Source organism: Manacus vitellinus, unplaced genomic scaffold (genome assembly GCF_001715985.3).
Source record: "Manacus vitellinus isolate BGI_N305 unplaced genomic scaffold, ASM171598v3 scaffold_4_pilon, whole genome shotgun sequence".
Lineage (NCBI taxonomy): Eukaryota > Metazoa > Chordata > Aves > Passeriformes > Pipridae > Manacus > Manacus vitellinus.
Window position 1 is genome coordinate 42,801,304 of NW_021940604.1, and position 20,497 is coordinate 42,821,800.

The 20,497-nt window shown below is 37.2% G+C and overlaps 1 protein-coding gene across 12 annotated transcripts in view; it reads left to right on the forward strand.

Moving 5' to 3' along the window:
• KHDRBS2 (KH RNA binding domain containing, signal transduction associated 2) overlaps positions 1–20,497 on the forward strand; it is a 335,422-nt gene that overhangs the window by 295,229 nt on the left and 19,696 nt on the right. For 11 of the 12 annotated variants that reach the window (XR_003916117.1, XR_003916120.1, XR_003916125.1 and 8 more), the window contains exon 9: positions 10,700–10,758. Coding sequence is in view for 2 of the 12 variants with exons in the window: in XM_018078343.2 (XP_017933832.2) it covers positions 10,700–10,758 (59 nt within the window). In the remaining 10 variants the exon portion in view is untranslated. Of the gene's footprint in view, positions 1–10,699; positions 10,764–20,497 lie in introns of all 12 variants that reach the window. The other variant, XM_029962857.1, reaches the window with a different exon arrangement.

The following is a 20,497-nucleotide window of genomic DNA, read 5'->3' on the forward strand; positions in this document are numbered from 1 at the left end:
CAGTCAAAAAGCTCCGTCCTTCAAACAGCAGTCCAATTTTTAGGCTAAAAATAGTGGGATGGGGTCACTTGTGGAAGAGATTGTGACAGAGCCTCAGAATCAGGTTGCACTGAAACCCACAAGTCTGTATGGCTGAATGAGCTAAGGGGCACCTCAAGCACACTTTGAAATGGACACAAGAAGCAGCCTGAAGAAAGAGAAAAGGACTCTCACTATGGTAAGTGCCACCTGTACCTTATTATGTTTAGGGAGACATTTTAGAAATGAGATTTATGGGCTGTGACAAATACAGGCTATATTGCATGAAGTATGTCCTGCTTTAAGTAGCAGAATATGTATTTATAAAGCTATCTTTTTCCTCCTTGTCTTCCTGTCCCATAATGACAACCCAGAGCATAGGATGGAACCTCAGGACAGAGATTTAACTGAACAACTAGTTGCCCTTCCCAGGTGTGTCTATAACCATTTACAGGATTCCATGAAAGACTACACATTTACTGAGGATATTTAGAATCCCCACTCATTTTAGAAATTTGTTCATGGTGATTCAAAATACAGTTTTTAAGGTAATTAGTTTGTCCAATACCAAATAGAGCAAGGAAACAACCGTTTCAGTGGGCAGGAGAAGACATCAGATCTGACATACTTCCCATGCACAGTGTTGCACTGTACTTTGAATTTCTCCATGAAGTCTCCACGAAGTCTCTTTTTCCTCTCTCTTCCTCTCCCATCCATGCAGTTGTGAAGATGGCTTTCAGTGATAAGTGTCTGCCTGCCCAGACAAACTAAGAGATACTCAGTAGTTGTAATTTTCATACACTACTCCCTATGCACTTGAAAGTCAGGCAGAGGGCACTTAAAACCTTTCTGCCAGCTCCCAAACCTGTAGTCTGACAACTTTGTTTAAAAATATAAATCCTAGACATGCTATGCAAAATGGTAGAAGTGTCAATTTCCAACTCAGCTGTAACACGGAAAATGTAGGAGAATCCTTTAAAGTTTTCAAAATGTAATACACTTTTTTATTTTCTTAGCAGGAACTTCAATTGTTCAGGATTCATGGGCTGAGTTCACTAGATCACCAGGAGAAAAGGAGAAAAGTTCTGTGGGGAGATCTAGAAGATCAGCCTCTTTGGTTACTCAGAGGTTGTTAGGAGATCAGACTGTACCACATGCAAAGTCTGGCAAAACTCCTCAGCCAAAACCAACAGAATAATTTGACAGAACTGGGTTCAGTTGCTGATTAATTACCTGAGAACTGTGATGGCCAGCACAGCCATCTTCAGCTCTGCTACCACATTTGTAGTCATTTCCAGTGACCTTTGTGTCTCTGCCAGCATGAACAGTTTCATTTCAAGGGTACTATTCTCACAGCCAAAAGAGATACTAAGGAAATCTGGGACTTACTGGCCAGTCACGGGATGAACCAGGAAGGGCATGTTCTCTTTAATCCACTTGCACATAAATCTTCCAGCTGTATGTAGTGGAAACAGTGGTGCCTGACAGGTAAGAGCAAAGGAAGCCAATGATGTTTGTCTGATGAAGCTTAAAATTTGAGTTTGATATTATTTCCCTGTTCCACAGTGTCTGGCATGAACGTTCACACATGAGTTCTGGGTTTTGTGAATAGTTAGATGATATAATGGCCATGGCTTCCAGGTCTGGTTGCTTGGCTTTTCCTTCTATCTTTTTTCTGTATGGCTTTTGTTAAAAACATAATTCAGCAGTAAAATGAGTTGCTGAGTGTGTGCTTTCTAAAGAAAGAAGAGTCTATGGCTCCCATCTTAGGCTGGAAATAGACTTGTAAATATCGGGAAACCCATCACTTACTGACGAGAACAATAAATAATGCAGTGTTAAAAATAGGTGAAAATAGTGCACAACATTGCTGTTACAGATGCCATCCCACAGCGACAGAGGCCTCGTTGTGACGTACTGTCAGCCTTGCTATAACTGCAAGATGATGTAGGTAAAGAGCATTTCTCTTGCATGTCTGGACCCTGTATCACTAATGGCAGTAACCCAGTGTTAGGGCCTTGAAGCAATTCTTGGCAAAATATTTACTGTTAGTCTTGCAAATAATTTATGTCATGCGATAGGCAGCAGTCCTGTGGCTACACGTTTTGTGCTGGTCCACCGATCATTTTGGGCCAATGACTTCTTTTTGTTCTGTCAAACCCACACTGCAAACCCATCTTGCATCTGCTGAGCAAACTACCAAACTTCTGTTTCTGATGCAGAATTGCATATTATAGGCCATGTCATCTCTGAACTTCCCTTCTAAGAAGTCAATGATAGTACAGAATCTATACCTTAACGTAAAGAAAGATGGCATTAATATGTCTGAAATAAATTCTACATTTTTACATGATTTGAAGACTTTAAACCTTGTGTGTTAGATAACTGCTCAAATGGAATTATCGTAGAGAACTGAAGAAGAGAAAAAGAAAAGGTAACAGAGAAACTCAAGTTGACTGATAGTTTTCATCTAAATGAATTATATTTAATTCAAAAGATACAGTTATCATACCTATAGCTGTGCTGTCGTGTGCAACGTCCAAATTAGGCTCCTGTTTTTCAAAACTAGTAACAGAAATAAAAGGAGAAAAACGCTGCCTGTGTCCACTTTCCTGCTATGGAAGATAGCTGCAATGACCATATTAATGTAGTATTATCCTATGTTCATAGCAATACCAATTAATTCAACCTGTAATAGGCTTTACAATTCTGATGCACATTCTTCTAAGGACTCATACCCACAGAAAATTTCAAAAGCATATTCAGCCATTGAAGTTGAATATATTACAAGTTATCGGCTTTGCAATAGAAACAAGAATAAGCAGGGAAAAAACTTTCTTTTCAAAGTTCATATTATCTACTGTACAGCTTGTGTTTACAGCTTCCTTTTTTGCAGTGTGGACTGCTATTACAGGAGCTTAAGGGATCACTTACTTATTTCTGATCTGATATGCAGGAATAGAACATGGACCGCAATTCAGTCCATGTCACTTATGTGGCTTACAGTACAATCACTTCAGTGCAAAGACATGCTGCAAAGTGATTTAGGAAGAATATTTTATCCAGTTCTATCTGCAGGAATTATTTGCATCAGCAGGGTGTATTTTCCTGAACTTCAGTTCATCCTGGTTACCCTTGCTTGACCTCCAGATACCAAGAATTTGTAGGTACATCTATTTCTGAAGATGAGTTCTTCAAAAACAGTGCTGCAAGTAAAATAACAGACTAGTATACTTGTAAAGACAGCAGTACATAGTTCAGCTGGGTGTACATGTTCTTTGCTAGACTCTACCCAGTGATCCCACTGGTTTTGACTACTTGCTTTGTAAAATGTTCCAGCAGATTAGTTGAGAGTTATCCATACTTAAATGAAAGAACTTTGTCCTTAGTTTAAAAATAATGGTTAGACAGGAATGTGAATAATTATTAATTAATTTAGTAAATTATCATATAGTTTCATCTTTTGGTAATATGATGAGAGGTTTGCACAATTCTCTCTCACCATCAAAATATTACTAGATAGAAAAATATGTAGACAAATGTAGTCCAAGCTGCAATAGGTAGAGTAGTTACACTAATTCATTGCAAAATAAGTTAGTTATTATTATTTTTTCTACTACTCACTCTCTTACTTTTTAAACACTATGCATTGTATTTATATTTTGTCATATTTCATTTTGTCTTTGTGCTTATATCCGCTTGTCCATAAATGAAGATTTCCCTGTATTTTATTTCCAACCTGTTGAAATCAATCAAGGCAGGAAGCCTAGATTATGACATTTTATGTATCTTCACAGCAATCTAGTTATGGCATTCATCATCAGAGACTGTTTTCTAATGCCATTTCTCATTTATTTGATTCAATGAGCAAAATGGAATCAAATTTCATTACTCTGAAGTAGAGAAAAGTTCTACCTCTAAAACTGGGTAGAATTCCTAAAATTCTGCGTCATTCCCTTTGCAAATACTGTGTGTGCAGACATTTTGTATTATATTCTGAAATACTTGGTCATAATTCTGTGTCTATGAGAAAATGACAGAGTAATGTAGAATGCATGAATAAAAACTGCCATGTGCTAGTAAATGGCAGATTGGTTTCTATTTTGTATTTTGCAAGAAGTTCAGAACTCAAAGTCATCTTGCAATTATGATGGCTCTCCACTTCTATGCTTGTATAATTCTGCCTTCATTAGTTATTATATTTGTTAATTCAGATTTGCAGTAGCATGAAATCAAACATATGGAATTGCTGGAGACAGATGAAATCTAGTTTAACTTCAGTCATGTTGTAAGCTAATAAATAAATCCAGTAATCTGGTAATGGAGACATTCTTTTCTGTTAAAAATATTGGATACAATCATACTTGATCTTTCAGAGAAAGGGAGACTATCGTCCAAAATATTCACCATATTATTCCATTAGTTCTAAAGATGTGTTCAGATGACTGTATTTGTGATTTAAGGCTGAATCCTATGAGAAGTTCCTTTGTTCAAAAGATTTGTCATCTTCCCTATAGATATAATGCTCTGTTAGGTAGAGATGTTCCAGTGAGTTTCAGATTCCTGGAAGGATTATTTCTTTGTTCATACATTTCTACTATGAAATACTATTTTCTAAAAATTTATTCATGTATTGCAATTCACGTGAATGCAAGTCTTGCTCACCTCTCTTCCAAGCAGAAGTATACTGCTTTGTGTAAATAGCTTTTCTTTCATGGCCAGGTGTCTGTTAAATCCTGCTGGCTCCCTCTCTCTCTGTGGGAGGGAGAAGCATTACAAAAGCAGTCTTACATAAAATGACTGCTGTAACATTAGACAGGATCCTGTTAACATAGGAGCTGAATATCTGTTTGTACCAGCTATCCATGTTCAAAGTTGGGAACTCCAAAGATTACCGAACAAAAATTATGTAGGGAAAGAGGGAGATAATTGTATATAGGAGACCAAGACTTCAAAGGATCCATTTGAGAATGTGAAAAAGAATGAGTTGTCCCCCCTCTAAAATACTGAATCCCAACTGTAGGGATCCCTGTGAGCTATCCTAGGTGTTAGCTTGACTCAAGAATCTGTTGTCTAAAGGTAACCATGACTGGGATATATCTCTAAGAAGTGATAAAAGTTCACTTATCTGTACCTGTCTGAAGTATAGATGCTGATTGCAAACTGACAAAGGCTGGGAATCTCTCCTCAAGAATGCCAGCCCTAAACTACAGTATTGTTTCCCTCTCATATTGTTGAGTACTTTGACACAAAGATGGAAGTATCTCAAGTTATTTTTACTTCATCAAAGGTTAGTGTGGAAGTTTTTAATCTGTTTCATTATGAATCTGAACTGTAGAACTTCACTGGCATCAGCTGAATCTCTAGTTTGGACCAATTCATTTATTTCACAAAAGAAACCTGATTATTATCTAATGGCAGAGTTATAACTTTGAGGTTGATCAAAAAACTCTTTTTAAAATTGACCAAACATTTCCGAATAAAAGATTTCTGTATTATACTAAAATATACTCTCTGAGTTAAAAAGTACAACCATTAGGTGATGGGGTTAATAGCGGGTCTATTAGCTCCCAGGATGGAGATATCGACTTGGAAAAGTTTTGGGTGTATCCTTGATGATAAGGAAGTCAGTACGCAGCCCTAATGGAGAAAACAAAGGCAGGCTGTAAAGTTGGTAAGCCTAGGATGTGGGAACTGCAATAAGGCCTTGAGCTTTGCCAAATGTATCTCCCATAGATCCTAGCCAATGAAAACGCTATTGCTTGCTTACCTAAAATAAGGATACTGCTTGCTGCTAGCAAGGGGTATAAAAAAGCAGATGATAAAATAAAACGAAGAAGAGAAGACATCTTTCCTGCACATAGCTGACTCCTTGTATCTTTATCAGCCGTCACGACTCTACACTGAGAATTAGGAAAGAAAAAAAATGTTTTTACAGGAAAATATATATGTTAAGTCTAGATCAACAGGTCTTAATCAAAGGCTTTCAGTTTTTTAGGATATATCAGGATAGACTACAGAACATACTTCTCCTGTACAGATTCACATATTAGCAGTTTTTAAAGCAGGTGAACCCTTTCTTGTACCTTTCTGCTTTGGCTTTAGAGAGTCCATTGTATGTCTACAACCACATTTTGTGCTCCACAATTAGAGAATAAAAGCTTACATGCACCTTTCACCAAGTAAAAGCAAAGAACAAAAGGAGAGAAAGGAAGAACTAAACAAAACCCACACACAATCAAAAAGTATGAGGGAACAAGAAGTACTTGAATTCTTTAGTTCTTGCAATGTTCTGCTGCCTTATATTACTGCAGCTGTAAGAACAGCCAGGGAACCACATGGTAACATTGCTAACCCCAGGGTGTTTTGCCAGCAGCTTCTTGCAGGAAGAGATTGGTCAAAGGCTAATGCAGTCTATTCATTAACGTCATGATTTTCTGTACCTATCCCCACTGACCTCTGAGTGGTGAACATCACACTTCCCCTGGGTGGCTTGCTGACCCAAGAGTCACAGTTTTGTGGCTTCAATCTTAACTCTTTTGTTTGTGGTTCTCTGCCTAAACCACCGTAGAGCACTGTGCAGCCTTTTGAGTAAAAACCTGTGTGGTTTCCTATGGGTGCTGACAGAATCAAACTGGGATTTGCTTTTCCTTTAACTAATGTCAATTTGAAAAAGTACCACTTAACAAGAGGTTAAAAGCCTCTCTTGGCTTTTAAGGTTTCTATTTAGATACAGTCTCTCTACTTGGACCTTTGTCATATCATAGTAGCCCTAGATAATTCAGGTGGAATGCACTTAAATGGACCCTTATCTCTCAAATAAGGAACATCTTGTGTTGGTTTTTTTGGTCTTTTTTTGTTGTTGTTTTTTTTAAACTGATCTGGCTTTATCAGCATGAGAAGAAGAGATCACAAACTTATAGAAACTTTGATCCCAAGTCTTTAAAATTAACAGGTTCAAAAACATTAACCAAAATAAAAAGTTAAAAAAATAAGCCTAAATAGGTTACAATTATGAAGACTAACCATATACATATTACTAATCTCCTTGCATACAGAATAGGAATTAGGACAGAGTCATACATCTTTGTTGTAAAAGTTTCATATAGATAGAGATGTAGATAGAGATCAGAGCTTCTCAGATACAAAACCAGTTAAACTACTTTTGAGGTACATGCCCCTGTGTATATCAATTTTTCCACAAGTGCTATGTATAGAAAGCTACTCAAGTCTAAGTCACGGCATATCAAGATCTCTGTTTCAGAAGCCTGATGTTAAAGTACAGTGCACATAAAAGCCGAGAAGTTGGTAATGAGTTAATCCTGTCTGCTTTATAAAATGTATTGCATCCTGTTTTCAGGTGGGTGCATGTACTTCAGTAAATTACACTTTATGTTGCTTGAAAGTAATGAATGCTAATGACAGATAATGGTGTTTTGTTTCCAATTAGCACTGCCAAGAGAGTCACAGGTTTCTAGAGCTCATGATCACTGTATTTTCCAAGAACAGTCTGAGAACTATAAAATTATACAAACAAGTTTTATTTATGCTGAATGTATTTCCTGATTGTTTCCTTCTCAGTTGGCCATAATGCAAATGAACTATGTCTCTCTGTAGTTTAAGAATTAAAAAAAAAAAAACAGCTATGTTTGTAAAGCCATAATCTGTCACACATTTTTATAAACATCACTTGTTCACTTTGCTGAAAAACAGAGGAAAATTTTTACAACTAAATTCATGTCATAGATTATAGTGAATATTCAGAGAGGTTTAAAATAGAGCAGACTAATGGATAAGCAGTCTGACTCACAAAATATGAGTTTAAATCTGGTATTTCATACTAAGAAATAAGTTTTCTTCACTTAGGTATTCTTCAAAACACTTTCTAATATGAGTTGGCAGAGGATTTGAAATGCTATTTTGGCTCAAATCTATGAAAAAGATGTCTTACAGAGGCAAATAAAGTTGGAGAACTTAAATGACATGTATGTATTGTGCTATGAATTATGTGTTTTCAGGAATGTAAGTATTGTGCTCACAGACATCAAATATGCAGTATATAACAAGTTACTTCCTTTCTACAGTTGCAATGCCTCTTATTTTATAATGGTGTGTGTATTAACTTAGTATTCTGTTGATAGTGTATTTTGGTTCCAAATGTTCACTGCAGGATTTTTATCTCACATCCTTATTTTCTCTATGATTGTGTGTTTTTTTCTCTAATAAAAATGTACAACAACAATAACGTAGCAATGGATTTTTTACCTGCTGTTGCAAGTCTTGCATTCTGCTGGATGTTATATTGATGGGTAACAGCTCAAGGCCTGCTCAGTGACTACAGAAAGCAGCACTGCTGTTGATAACTTACTGGCCTTTGGACTGGGTCCCAAATGCTCTCCTTTTAAAGCTGACCTTTGGTTGCAGCTGCTTTGGTTTGTAAAAATGTATTGTGAAGAAATATCAACTTCTTATCTGCTGGCAAAAGATGAGAGTTCTTGCGTTCCTTCTCCTCTAGCACCACTCACTAGTCCAACACCCTTCTCTACCCAGGAAAGCAGGCAGTATGCCAAAATGCAGCTTCTTAAATTTGACTCTTCATATGTCTGTCTGCCAGATCTGGGTGGTATGTCATCTCTCTGTTTTGAACATTGCAATAATTTCTTAGGTCTAAATCATAAACCTTGTATATATGACTAGATACAGGATTTAACCGTGATGCTGCCAGTGCTTTAGTTCACCTTACATAATCCTGTAATTTCATTTAACAGGCTACTAAAATCATTGTAAAATAATACAGAATGCTTATTATGTTCTACAAATAGAAGATGTTTCTTGTACCATTTCAATAGGATGGTTTATAAATTTGGATAATTAATTTTCAAGGAACTAGATGACTCTCATTATCCAGGAAGTCAACGCTCTGCAGTCATTATGTTCTGTAGAGCTCAGTTGGCTTTGGGAAAAATCTTTAAAAGTATTACTTTCATGTCATCTGTATGGCCACTTTCTGCAACTACTGTAGCAAATGGATTTCACCTCTCTGAGATACTGACATCAGCATAATTCATTCACTCACATGAATGACTTCTGGCTAAATAACGAAATTATTGCACAACAATTATAGTTGCATTTTCAGTTCAAAAAAACACCACAGACATTTGTAGCTGAAAACTGACTGAGAGTTGTGCCTAGCCAGACACAATTTAAAACAGCTTGACTGTCAGTTATTAGATACACACAATCAGTGGTCTCAAGTGAGATAGAGTGCATGCATTATTCTCAGAAATTATTCCAAGAATAATATAGATAGTTATTAAGTTCAAGAAATTAAAAATCTGATTACAGGCTGTTTGTGAACAAAGAAGTCAAAATTAGTTTAAGAAAATAATTGTTACAGATTGCATGTTTATCTCTGTTGCACTTGTGAAATATTTCTACTTGCACTCCACTGTCAACTAAGCTTCTCTCTCAAGGGTAAACTAATATTTCTAAAATAGTAATCCAATATGGAAAATGGCCTGAGCAATAATGTTATAATTAATGCAATATTGAGCTGATTGCCTGGTTCTGTTCATTTTGTGAGTCTATCTCACACAGTGTCCAAGAAAAAAGAAGCAAAAGTGACAACAACTGAAAACTAACACAGAGAAAGTGTCACATTTTCTCTTTGGTTCACTGCAGATCAAAGAAGTACAATGTAGTAGAATTCATGGAGTTTGCAAGTTTTTCTGGGCAGAGACTGATTCTTGTTATGTCTGCCTGGTACCCAAGAACCAAAGTAGTCTGAATTTGGTATCAGGTGCCAAAACCACAGTGCAAACTATAAATTATAATAGCAGTAAAATGAAAGTGTGAATAATTCGATTTCCATTTAATTATGTCTTAAAGATTGAATTTTCTCCACATAATAGCTGGGAATTGCTGATTATCAGGATGTAACTATTATCTAACATATTTTGGTAATGTTTTAATATGTTATTTACATAATTTTTGAAAACAATGAAAAAGTGAGTTTGAGACTCATAAGTCTGATTTTGCAGTCCTTGACCCCATTTCTTTCAATATGTGTTTTATTGATTACTGTTTAAAAACTTTCCATGGATATCCAATAACTGTAAGGAAAAAGGCTGTGGAGAATCAGGTTTCTTTCTACAGGCAGTGGAATCATGCTTTCTTCTTCAGGATCAAAGCTGGAAACCTGTCAGTGTTTTTGGTAAATATAAATAGTTTACAGGTTCCACACCATACAGTACAGTCAGCTTTGTGAAAGCAAACTGTACTGAGTTTGATAATACATAAATGTTTGGAATTACAGGTAAATGAGATTAGCACCTCTTTTGGCAGTTTAACAATACTGAATGATACAGTGGATGGTCTTTTTGCAGACCTTATTTTTGCAAATAGAATTTCTCTCAGTCTTTGTCACATCTCCTAGGTTTACATATTTCGGATCAAATTTGTTTTATGCTCAGTAGATAAGAAATGTGATGGACTATATAATAGCCATTATTGTCACTGATACATTTTCCTTCATGTTTTAAAAATTTGCTCTATCCCTGAAACTAACTGGACTTTACTATCATGTCAGAGAGTTAAAATACATTTCATTTGCTGCACTCTGTTTTTGTTTTGAGTTGGTTACCCAGAATAATAGTGACATGGCTTTCTGAATTTGTTACAGTGTGCCTGAATATTATGACTATGGTCATGGAACAAGTGAAGAGGCTTATGACAGCTACGGTAAGGTCTGTTCTACCTTCAGCAAGTGTGAAATCAAAAGAAAATATCTGTCACTGACAACTCAGAAATTACTTCCATATTCTTTTCTTTCTTTCTCTGCTTTTACAAAGATCAAACAAAATAGATTTGTGTAACTTTAGGGTGAATTTTGACTTATTGAAGTAGGACCAGAAAATTGGACTTATCAATTTCAATTAAAATTACAAAGCCAGTTACTCACAGTCACAGGTCAGTTTAACTGAACTTCAGCAACACTGAAGTTTCTGATTAGTACCTGAATATATTTCACAGTGTTAAATTTCAATCTGCTTGATGTGCTGACAGTACTATGCATCTGCTGCTGTCATGTGCATCACTTCAACCAGCAAGGTTTGTGAGATTTTGAAATACAGTCTTAAATCAAAACGGAAAGAAGGAAAGGGTGCTGTAACACCATGGGAATCCCCACTGTACTAAGATAAGGGAGCATCTCATGCCACACTAAGCAGTATGAGTAGAGGGAGAGTTGTATTCTGCACTTCCTCACCGAGTCTGTGTCTGAGCTTGAAAAGTTCCACTTCATGGGAACCAAGGGCATGAAAGGAAACAAAGTGTTACTCCAATGAGTACAAACCATTTTCTAGGTTGCTTGCTATTAGTGATATGCTTTGATCCATGTTTTTCTAACAGTAGTTATCATTACACTATACCATCAGATGGCAGAGTGAATCTCACTCTGAGAGTTTCACTGAAATAATAGAGCAAAGCTGACTACTGACAGCTTAAAGAGTGAGCCTAGCATATTCAGGAGAAATGTCATGCTTGATTTACTGCTACTAATAAAGTATCCTGTGTCTACATGGTGACTTCTGAAGCATTGTGAAAATGAGAGCTGCTGGAAATCATACTGCAAATCAAAGTTACACTAAGGGGTTATATAAGGGTTACTGCTTGAAATAATTTTATTCATGCAGCTGTGAAGTAAATGTCACTGTAATGCAAACTTGCAGTTTCCTTTGTATTGGTATAGAAATAGACATTACTGAGATGTCAAAATGGTTGCATTGCATAATCAGAAATAACTTAATTTCTTTGTATAATCAGTTCTCACAATACATTTGGATAATATAATGTGCAGTGAAGCACATTTTCAATGCTAAACAAGTAATAATAATAACTTATCCGTATGAATGTGAGTGGTTTGGTTACCCTTCGTTTTGTTTCCTTTTTGCCCATGCATTTTTAATATCTGCAGTGGAATATCTTTCTTCCCCTCTCCACTGCTCTCCTGAATGCATTGCTAAGCTTTTGGGCTATGCAGAAAAGCATAGTCTGAGCTCAGCAGTAAGAATTACCCACTGTTTAACTTTTAATTACACTTCACCATGCTGAATCTCTATGTGTCTGGGCTAGACATTTAAAGTAGTGTCACTTTCCTTCCAATCTCTCATTTGTAAAACCAGAAGAATATCACTTGTTTTCCCAGCAGGGATTTTGAATGGACTAATTAGCTAAGGCTTACAAAGTGTTCGTACAGTGGCGTCATGACTAAATTTATGTTCTGCATGCAGCTCCTGTTTTTTTTCTTTCCATTCAGCAGCTGAAACAAATTCAAAATGCCTGAGTTTCCTTTACTAGATTTGTCTTAAAATACATAGCCGATAACTGTGGACTTGCTTTGGTTTTTACTTGAACTATTTTTTGAGCTGGCATTTGAGCAAAAAGATCAGAAATAGTATTATCAAAAACCTAGAATAAACATGGAATAATATTCCAAATTGAAATTTTGCTAGTTTCTGAAAACAGATATGTTTATGTGTAAGTGTTTGTGCTCCTGTTGGTTCATTTATTTTAGCAGATTAGTAAATTTGCTAGTTCTGTGCTTTGGAAATCTCTCTGTGAATTTCCTTCATCCCAAAGTCACCACCGTTTATCTGAGGAGGTAATCTGAGTATACAGAGCTGTAGAGCTGTAGAATATATGCTTAACTTCCTTACTTTCTGAGTTCCTGGTGCATACACTGATGTTCCCTCTGTATCTGATTTGGGGCATCACCCCTTATCATCCTCTCACTTAAATTTACCCTAATTCTCTGTTCCCAGTTTTTACTTGGTTTTCAGGATGTTTTGCAATTCATTGTGTCTCCTGAATCCATCCCACTGTATAAAATCAGCTGTCCCTTCATTTTTCACCATCCTGCAGAAATCAACAGTCTTTCATCTCAGTTCAGTTTCACAATTTATTTTACCTTCCATAACAAGGCCATATTCCTCCTTTACAATTCTTTCTGGCATGCCTCTGCAGTTGAGAATTCCCCCAAACTGAATAAGACCGCATACAAATGGTACATGAACATAGAACTGGTGTTTTGTTGTCATGTCTTAGGTGTTTTGTTTAACAACTTGTCTTTTCACCCTTATCCATTCCAGTAACAATATCTGAATTATCAAAGATTTACTAGTTAGGCGTTTCTTTACTTTCTCCTATGCATCCTCTTGCTTCCAGCTTATTTTTAGGGAGGTCAGTCTCAATCCTCAGAAGGTTTTCTTTCATTTTCCACGAAGCAATGAATACTAGTAACATTACTTCGTACTTACAATCTTTTTAAAGTATGAAATAGAGCTCTGTGTTACTTGCTAAGTATTATACAGCACCATATGATATGGTACTCCTCTATGAGCTGCCTCCTATGACTTCTCTTTCTATCTGTGCTCCTAAGAAGTAGCAGGTGGGTTTTGTCTCATGGGTTCTTCTATGCTCCTTTTAAAAGCACTTGTGGAGAATTCTGACTAGGGAAACCGTTTCCACAGAAGTTCATAAAGATTTATGGATTTATGGATTGTTCACAGTATGGTTGGAGAAATCACAGGGGTGTTTCAGAGCAGAGCCCACCCAAACACCATTTAATCCTCAGGAAGTTCCACATCTCTTTTGATTAGATGGAAGTACTAAACAAGGAAGGGCCTAAGTCACTTATCTGAGGCTGGGCAAGATGGATTCCTACACACTATTCACCACTCTAAAATCCACAACTAAACTACCTTAACAACTTTTTCATTTTCTATTGTGAAGTTTCCTGAGAATTCCATCCCGTTCAAATCCAACCAAGGAAACCCCCAAGACAATAGCAAAGTCAGCTGAAAGGAGTATTTATAAAATTGCACTACTTCCCATGACTTAGGGATGTTCCATGAATGAAAATTCAGAGCACAGAACCCTCTCATGTAGTTAGATTCTTAAGCTCTGTTGTGACACGCTTGTCACCCAGTCTCTCAGAAGGATCAAAGTAGAGACACTTCAAAGCATTCCCTGCAGCAGTCTCTGGGCACATGGAAATACACTACCAAGGAATTATGAGATTCCTACAAATTTTTTATAGGATCAGGATTATGCAGCTACTGCTAGAAATTTTGAAGATCACCGTTCCAGGCTGAGGAACATAAATTTGGGACACAAACCTGAAAATCTTCTTGGGGATGTAGCCCTTATAGGCTTGCTCATGTGAGTTGTAAAGAAATATCTTTAGCAGGCTCTTTAAAGATAAAAGATCAGTCATTTAAAGTACTGTACAATTTTCAAAAATGTAAATCATCCTCATCTCTAATCACACTCAATAAACATTTATGATACTTATGCTACCAAGGGTTTTTATATCTGCAGATAAGATTTTAAATCTAGGAGTCTAAACTAAGGTGATGGTGTTGTGTTAACTTGATGTTTATGTTTTAAAAGAGAAGGCATGAAATTGGATTCATTTATGAACAAAAAGGTTTATATTCCTTGCTCTCATTATGCTTTAATAATTTTTTGGTTTCCCTTCTGGCAGTGTTGTCATCTGAGGAGATATCTAGTGAAAACATGAATTTAATGATTTTTCTTATAAATTGATTAGGATATAATGTACACCTAAAATTTAGTAAATATGAACCTTTCCTTCCTATATGTAATATCATGCCCAACTCCAAAAAGCAGCTTCGCTGGACAGGACTGCTGTACATGAAAAGCCCTTTGTAAACTGTTCACGTTCTCATTTCTCTTTCCATTTCCCTGTTTTGTTTTTTTTGGAGGAAACAGAATTCTTGATAAAGTGTTGGGGTCTGTTAGGCCACATTAGAAAGATAACAGAGAGTATGACTTGCTAGCAAGGCACATCCAATGCCTTAGAAGCTGTATTAATTACATCTGACCTGCCTCACAGTTGTTTCGTCTGAACCCTTTTTCACCCTTGTACTGATCAGAACACTCAAGGCTTTGTTTATCAGCTACTGTTTCTGGCTTTGTTCTTCCAAAGGCTGGGGATTCCAGCAGTAAGTTCTGCCAGTTGCTGCTGCAGAAGGTTGAAGAGGCTCCCACCTCTACTTCCAGAGCTTGAGACTGCCATAGCAGGGAGAGTGTGCCTGTTGTCAGACGCTTTAGTTCACAGCCTGGTGCATATCCTGCCTTGTGTGTTACTTGAAAATGGTGGCAATTATGTTTTTATGTCAGGTCATGAACTGCCATATCTGAGAGGCTAGTACACACAGACTTCTTGCTGCTACTACCAAAAAAGCAGAAACCTTAGGTAGAGGGTGAAAGGATAGGATTAAAGTCTATAACCTCCTAAACCACCACAATTAAATTAGAATAACACCACCTGCCAAAGGCCTTAGGCAAGAGTTAGAAAGGTTAATCTGTAGCTTGCCACCTACACAAAGAGGGAAGACATAAATGGACTCCACTCACATCCTTGCTGCTTTTCAGGAGAAGCTTGCAAGGCTGTTTACTGCATGTGCTGCTGTTGCATCAAGGAGACATTGTTTTGTTTTCTGTCTTCACCAGAAATTTTCAGCTGTTCAGATTTTCTCTAATGACCATGTTTTGTGGTGCATATTCTACTCCAGTTTAGCATTAAGTGCTCACAAACAACTGGGTATTTGGCTTTAGGATAATTCCATCTTTAATTAAAATTGGAGAGTGTAACTGTTTAGTATAATTCCTTTTAATGTAAGACATCATTTAAGTTGTAAAATGCTGCCACTATGATTTAATTGACTATTTCACAAATAATTCCCTGCCAGTTACTCTATATGAGAGCTTTGCAATTGTGGTTTGCATTAGTTTACTAAGTAATACTCTACAGAGACAGCACTTCATAAACAAATTCTTTATAGACCTTTATAGAGCTAACAACTAAAAATGTACAGCAGTATTCCACCACATTTTCATTGTATCTTTTATTTTCTTCATTCTGTGTTTGTCCTTAAAAGTGTATTATCTCGTAAATTAAGAGTTTTTTACCATAACAATGATAGTTTCTGCTGAATAAGTAAAACTAAGTATATAATGATTAAATGTGGGGAGGAAGGCGTAAATGGAAGATTCAAACTTCAGGAATTCTTATATATAGGTTGATTGAAGAGATGTTACCTTAGCAGACATAAATTCTCATACTGTATTAAAAGACATACACGTGTTCATTTCATGGAGAAACTCAAATAACTACCATCGTAGTGTGAAATAAATCCTGTAGTGATTAATCTATGGCAATGACAAAGTAAATGAAGCCATGTCACAATGTATACAGAAAAAATATTTGTACATTTTGAAAAAGCACTTCTTAGCAATTGCTCTCTGCAGGTGAAGATAAGAGGTTTTTTCAGCTATTGAGTCCAAGTTTCTTCCTCATTTTTAATACCTTTGGTATTGTAGATTATTGGTCCTAATAGTCATTATGCTCAGCATGCTAAGGGTTTCTTACCCTATTTTTTTTCTAGCCTAGTCCCATTTAAATTTTCAAATGTAGGAGTTCAAGTGCTCGAATAGCTCACAGTGACAGACATGCAGATGTAAGAGACGTAGGTCTGATTCTCCTCATTTCAGTGTTTGACTTCACTTGACTTGTGATTACAGACAAGATCTTTACTAATGCTAGTTAACAAAGGCTTACTAATATGCACGGATTATTCATTTATATCATGGGAGTGTATATATTTGGTATTTGTTTGAAAATATCACTGCAACATACCAAAGAAAACTTTGTTGTCTGGGTCTTAGAATCATCATAGAATGAATCACAGAATCATAGAATGCTTTGAGTTGGAAGGGACCTTAAAGATCATCTAGTTCCAATCCCCCTGCCGTGGGCAGGGTAACATTTCACTAGACCAGGTTGCATAGAGCTCTATCCAACCTAGCCTTGGACACTCCCAGAGATGAAGAATTCACAACTTCTCAGGGCAGCCTGTTCCAGTGCCTAAGCACTCTCACAGTAAAGTATTTTTTCCTAATACCTAATCTAAACCTACTCTCTTTCAGTTTGAAGCCATTTCCCCTTGTCCTGTCACTACATGCTCTTGTAAAAAGTCCCTGTCTCTCTTTTCTCTAGGCTCCCTTCAGCTACTGGAAGGCCATAATTAGGTCATCCTGAAGCCTTCTATTTTCCAGGTTGAACAAGCCAAATTTTCTCAGCCTTTCCTCATAGGTGGTGGCCCTCTTCTTCACTCTATCCAACAGCTCAATGTCCTACATGTACTGGGGACCCCAGAGCTGGATGCAGCACTCCAGGTGGGGTTTTATCAGAGCAGAGTAGAGGGGCCGAATCACCTCCCTTGACCTGCTGAACACACTTCTTTTGATGCAGCTCAAGATACAGTTGGCTTTCTGGGCTGCAAGTGCACATTGCTGGGTCATGTCCAGCCTCTCATCCACCAGCACCATCAAGTCCTTCTCAGGCAAGGCTGCTCTTGATCTGTTCATCCCCCAGCCTTTATTGACACTGTGGGTTGTCCTGACCCAGGTGCAGCACCTTGCACTTAGTCTTGTTAAACTGCTTGAGATTCCCATGAACCCACTTCTCAAGCTTGTCCAGTCCCTCTGGATGACATCTCATCCTTGAGATGTGTGGACTGCACCCCTCAGCTTGGTGTCATCACCAAGTTTGCCGAGGGTACACTCAATTCCTTTGTCTGTGTCATTAATGAAGATATTAAATAACACTGGTTCCAGTATGGACTCCTGAGGACACTACTTGTTATTGATTTCCATCAGGATTCTGAGCCATTGACCACTACCCTCTGGATGTGACTGTCCAACCACTTTTTAATCCATCTTATTGTTAATAAAGCATCTCAGAAGCAACAGGACACAGACTGTGCCATTGTGGTGGAGTTTTTCTGCAGTGTCTCGACAGAGCACACACCTGACCAACTGTTTAGCCCATGCTGGGTGCTTCTACACTAGCATAGGAGCAGGAATGCTCTTTAGAAAAAGATTTCCCAGTTTTCTGTATTTTTTTTCTTCTTTCTGCATCATTGAATGATTTCAAAGTACATGACTTTTAGTTTGAAACTAAAGCAAAAATTGTAATCCCAACTGTTTGTGAAAATTCACTTCCAGAGGCTCAAACTCAGGCCAGTCTGAAATGAAAAAATCTCTAGAAGCCATATAGTGTGAACATCAACAGTCCTTAGCATCAGCTGTTTCACTCTGCAGATAGTTCCTATTTGTATGCACTGTGTGCTAACTTTGATAGAGCACCTGTGTCCTGATAGAAGCTGTCCCAGCTAACACCCTTGCCATGTGTGCCATGGTTCTGTGGAGTGTGCTGTGCTCCTGCATTATATTTTGGGGTGATAGAGGCATCTGGTGTTTTCCTGAGCACAAGGCAGATGTACTCCCGGCCCTGGGAACTCAGAAGTGCTCCTGAGTCTTCCTGTACAGTGCTCTATTTTTTCTTTCACTGGAAACAGGAGACAGTGAAGATTTCTACTGCATATGGATAGAAGATATACCAAATAAATTGCCCTTCTTTAATCTTCTATTTCAGTCATTCCTATGTTCACTGATAGCAGCAATCCTGTTCCTACTGTGGGACAGAATGAACTGTCAAAAGTATTTTCTTGATTTTTTGCAAAATTTTATCAATTCTTTTACTGGTGGAATCACCTCAGCTGTATCCCAAGTAGCATTCAGTCCCTCAGAGATTTATGATTTTCATAAGAGCATGATTTTGAAAGCTCGTGGGGAAAGGAACACATTTTTAATTCAGCCATGATGACCAATGTGGGGACAATACTAGAGTTATTGCTGTTTTGTCAAGTCAGTGTTATAATTAGGTTATAATTCTTTCGAAAGTTCCCTATTTAAACCCACTGCATTCTTTTAACTGTCTGGATATTCTAAAACTTTAGTATTTCAGTTATGATACAACACTGAAAAAATCCACATGTAGCAAGAGAAAATACATTGATTTTAATTTATAGTGACTTGTTGTGCTTACTCTATTACTCCTGAATTATAAATCATTTTCTATGACAAAATAAGCATAAGTAAATCATGCAAAACTTTCCTATGTAATATTTGAAATGTAATTTCCCTGCCTTGCACCATGGGAACTGTAGACTTGGAGAATCTATGACAGAAGTCCTGTAATACTGATGTGCATCTATTTAATTCCAGATGCAATATGCTACTGCACATTTCATGTTGCATGACCATAAAGTAGTAGAAAATTTGTTTTTACTGAAGAGAAAAACAAAACTCCCTCACACTGTCACATTCACAGTCGCCTCACAGCAACACTGATAATAGTCTGTTTCCTCCCTGCATTACAGTTTCTCAATCTAGTTGCTGATGTACTTTGATGCTGCTCCTTTCCTGCCTGTGGCAGGTGTTCACTGCAAGAGTGGCTGAAGTCTTCCAAGAAATCATCTGTAGCTCCTGCTGTCATTACTTAACCTGCAGGGGGGGCTGGCAGAGGGGCGTGCACAAGCTCATCTCCTTCAGTGCTAAGTCAGCTGGAGGATGTCTGTGATTTTTTACCACCTGATTAAGCCAGGGATGCTCACAATACTAAAGTAGATTTGGAGTAGTTATGCAGTTTAATTTGTTAGCCCTCCTGAAGAGAAGGTACTGTCAAGCATAGGGGCAGTAGTCAGGGTTTTTTTAACAGCTACAGACATGTTCAGAAACTAGACTGTTAAACCACAAGGTTTTCCATTAATTTCTAGTTTTTAAGCTATATAGCTATATATAGTTTTTGTAGGGGTTTTTATAGGTTTTTGAGCATGGTGTAAGTAAGCATAATGGTTTTGAGCCTGTGTTTTGAAGTCATTTTTTTGTCTTCTGAAGATTCCACATTTCAAAGAAGAAAGGTACCATTTGTGATTTGAAAGATAGTCACTTAGCTGTTCTTCTCACAAATTATAAAATGCATAGATGTCAGGTCAGAAAATCCTGTGCATTTTTCAAGGTTTGCAGACAAGCAAGAAGAGACCGGAAGAGTGAAAAAAATAAGTGGATGCTCTCCTTAAAAAAAGAAAAAAGACAAATACTTGTTCTTGAATTTTTGTCTCAAATAATATATACTTGTCCAATTATGACACAAGAAAACTGCTGCTGTCTTTTCCGTGTGGATTTATGGGGTGAAACATTTGCTTTGTCAATGTTAGTTGAGCTTCAGTCATTAGCTTGTGTAGGGCAAATTTTCCATCCACTGCTTAGTACTTTGTCTCCATCCATGTTTTCATGGAGGGAGAAGTTTGGAGGCTTACTAGAAATACAGCACAAATTGAATTATCCAAAGAAAAGCATTCTAATTTTCAGTTTTCTCACTTTAAAGCAATATGTCTGGTTTCTATTGGGTCTTCTGTTCAGCACATCTATATCGCTTTTCTCTTACTGCTCAGGCAATTAACTACATCTCAGAACACCCCAGGGAGATAGGTATTCTTGTCTCATTCTACCAGTGAGGAAGCCATACCACAAAATATTGAACAGTTAT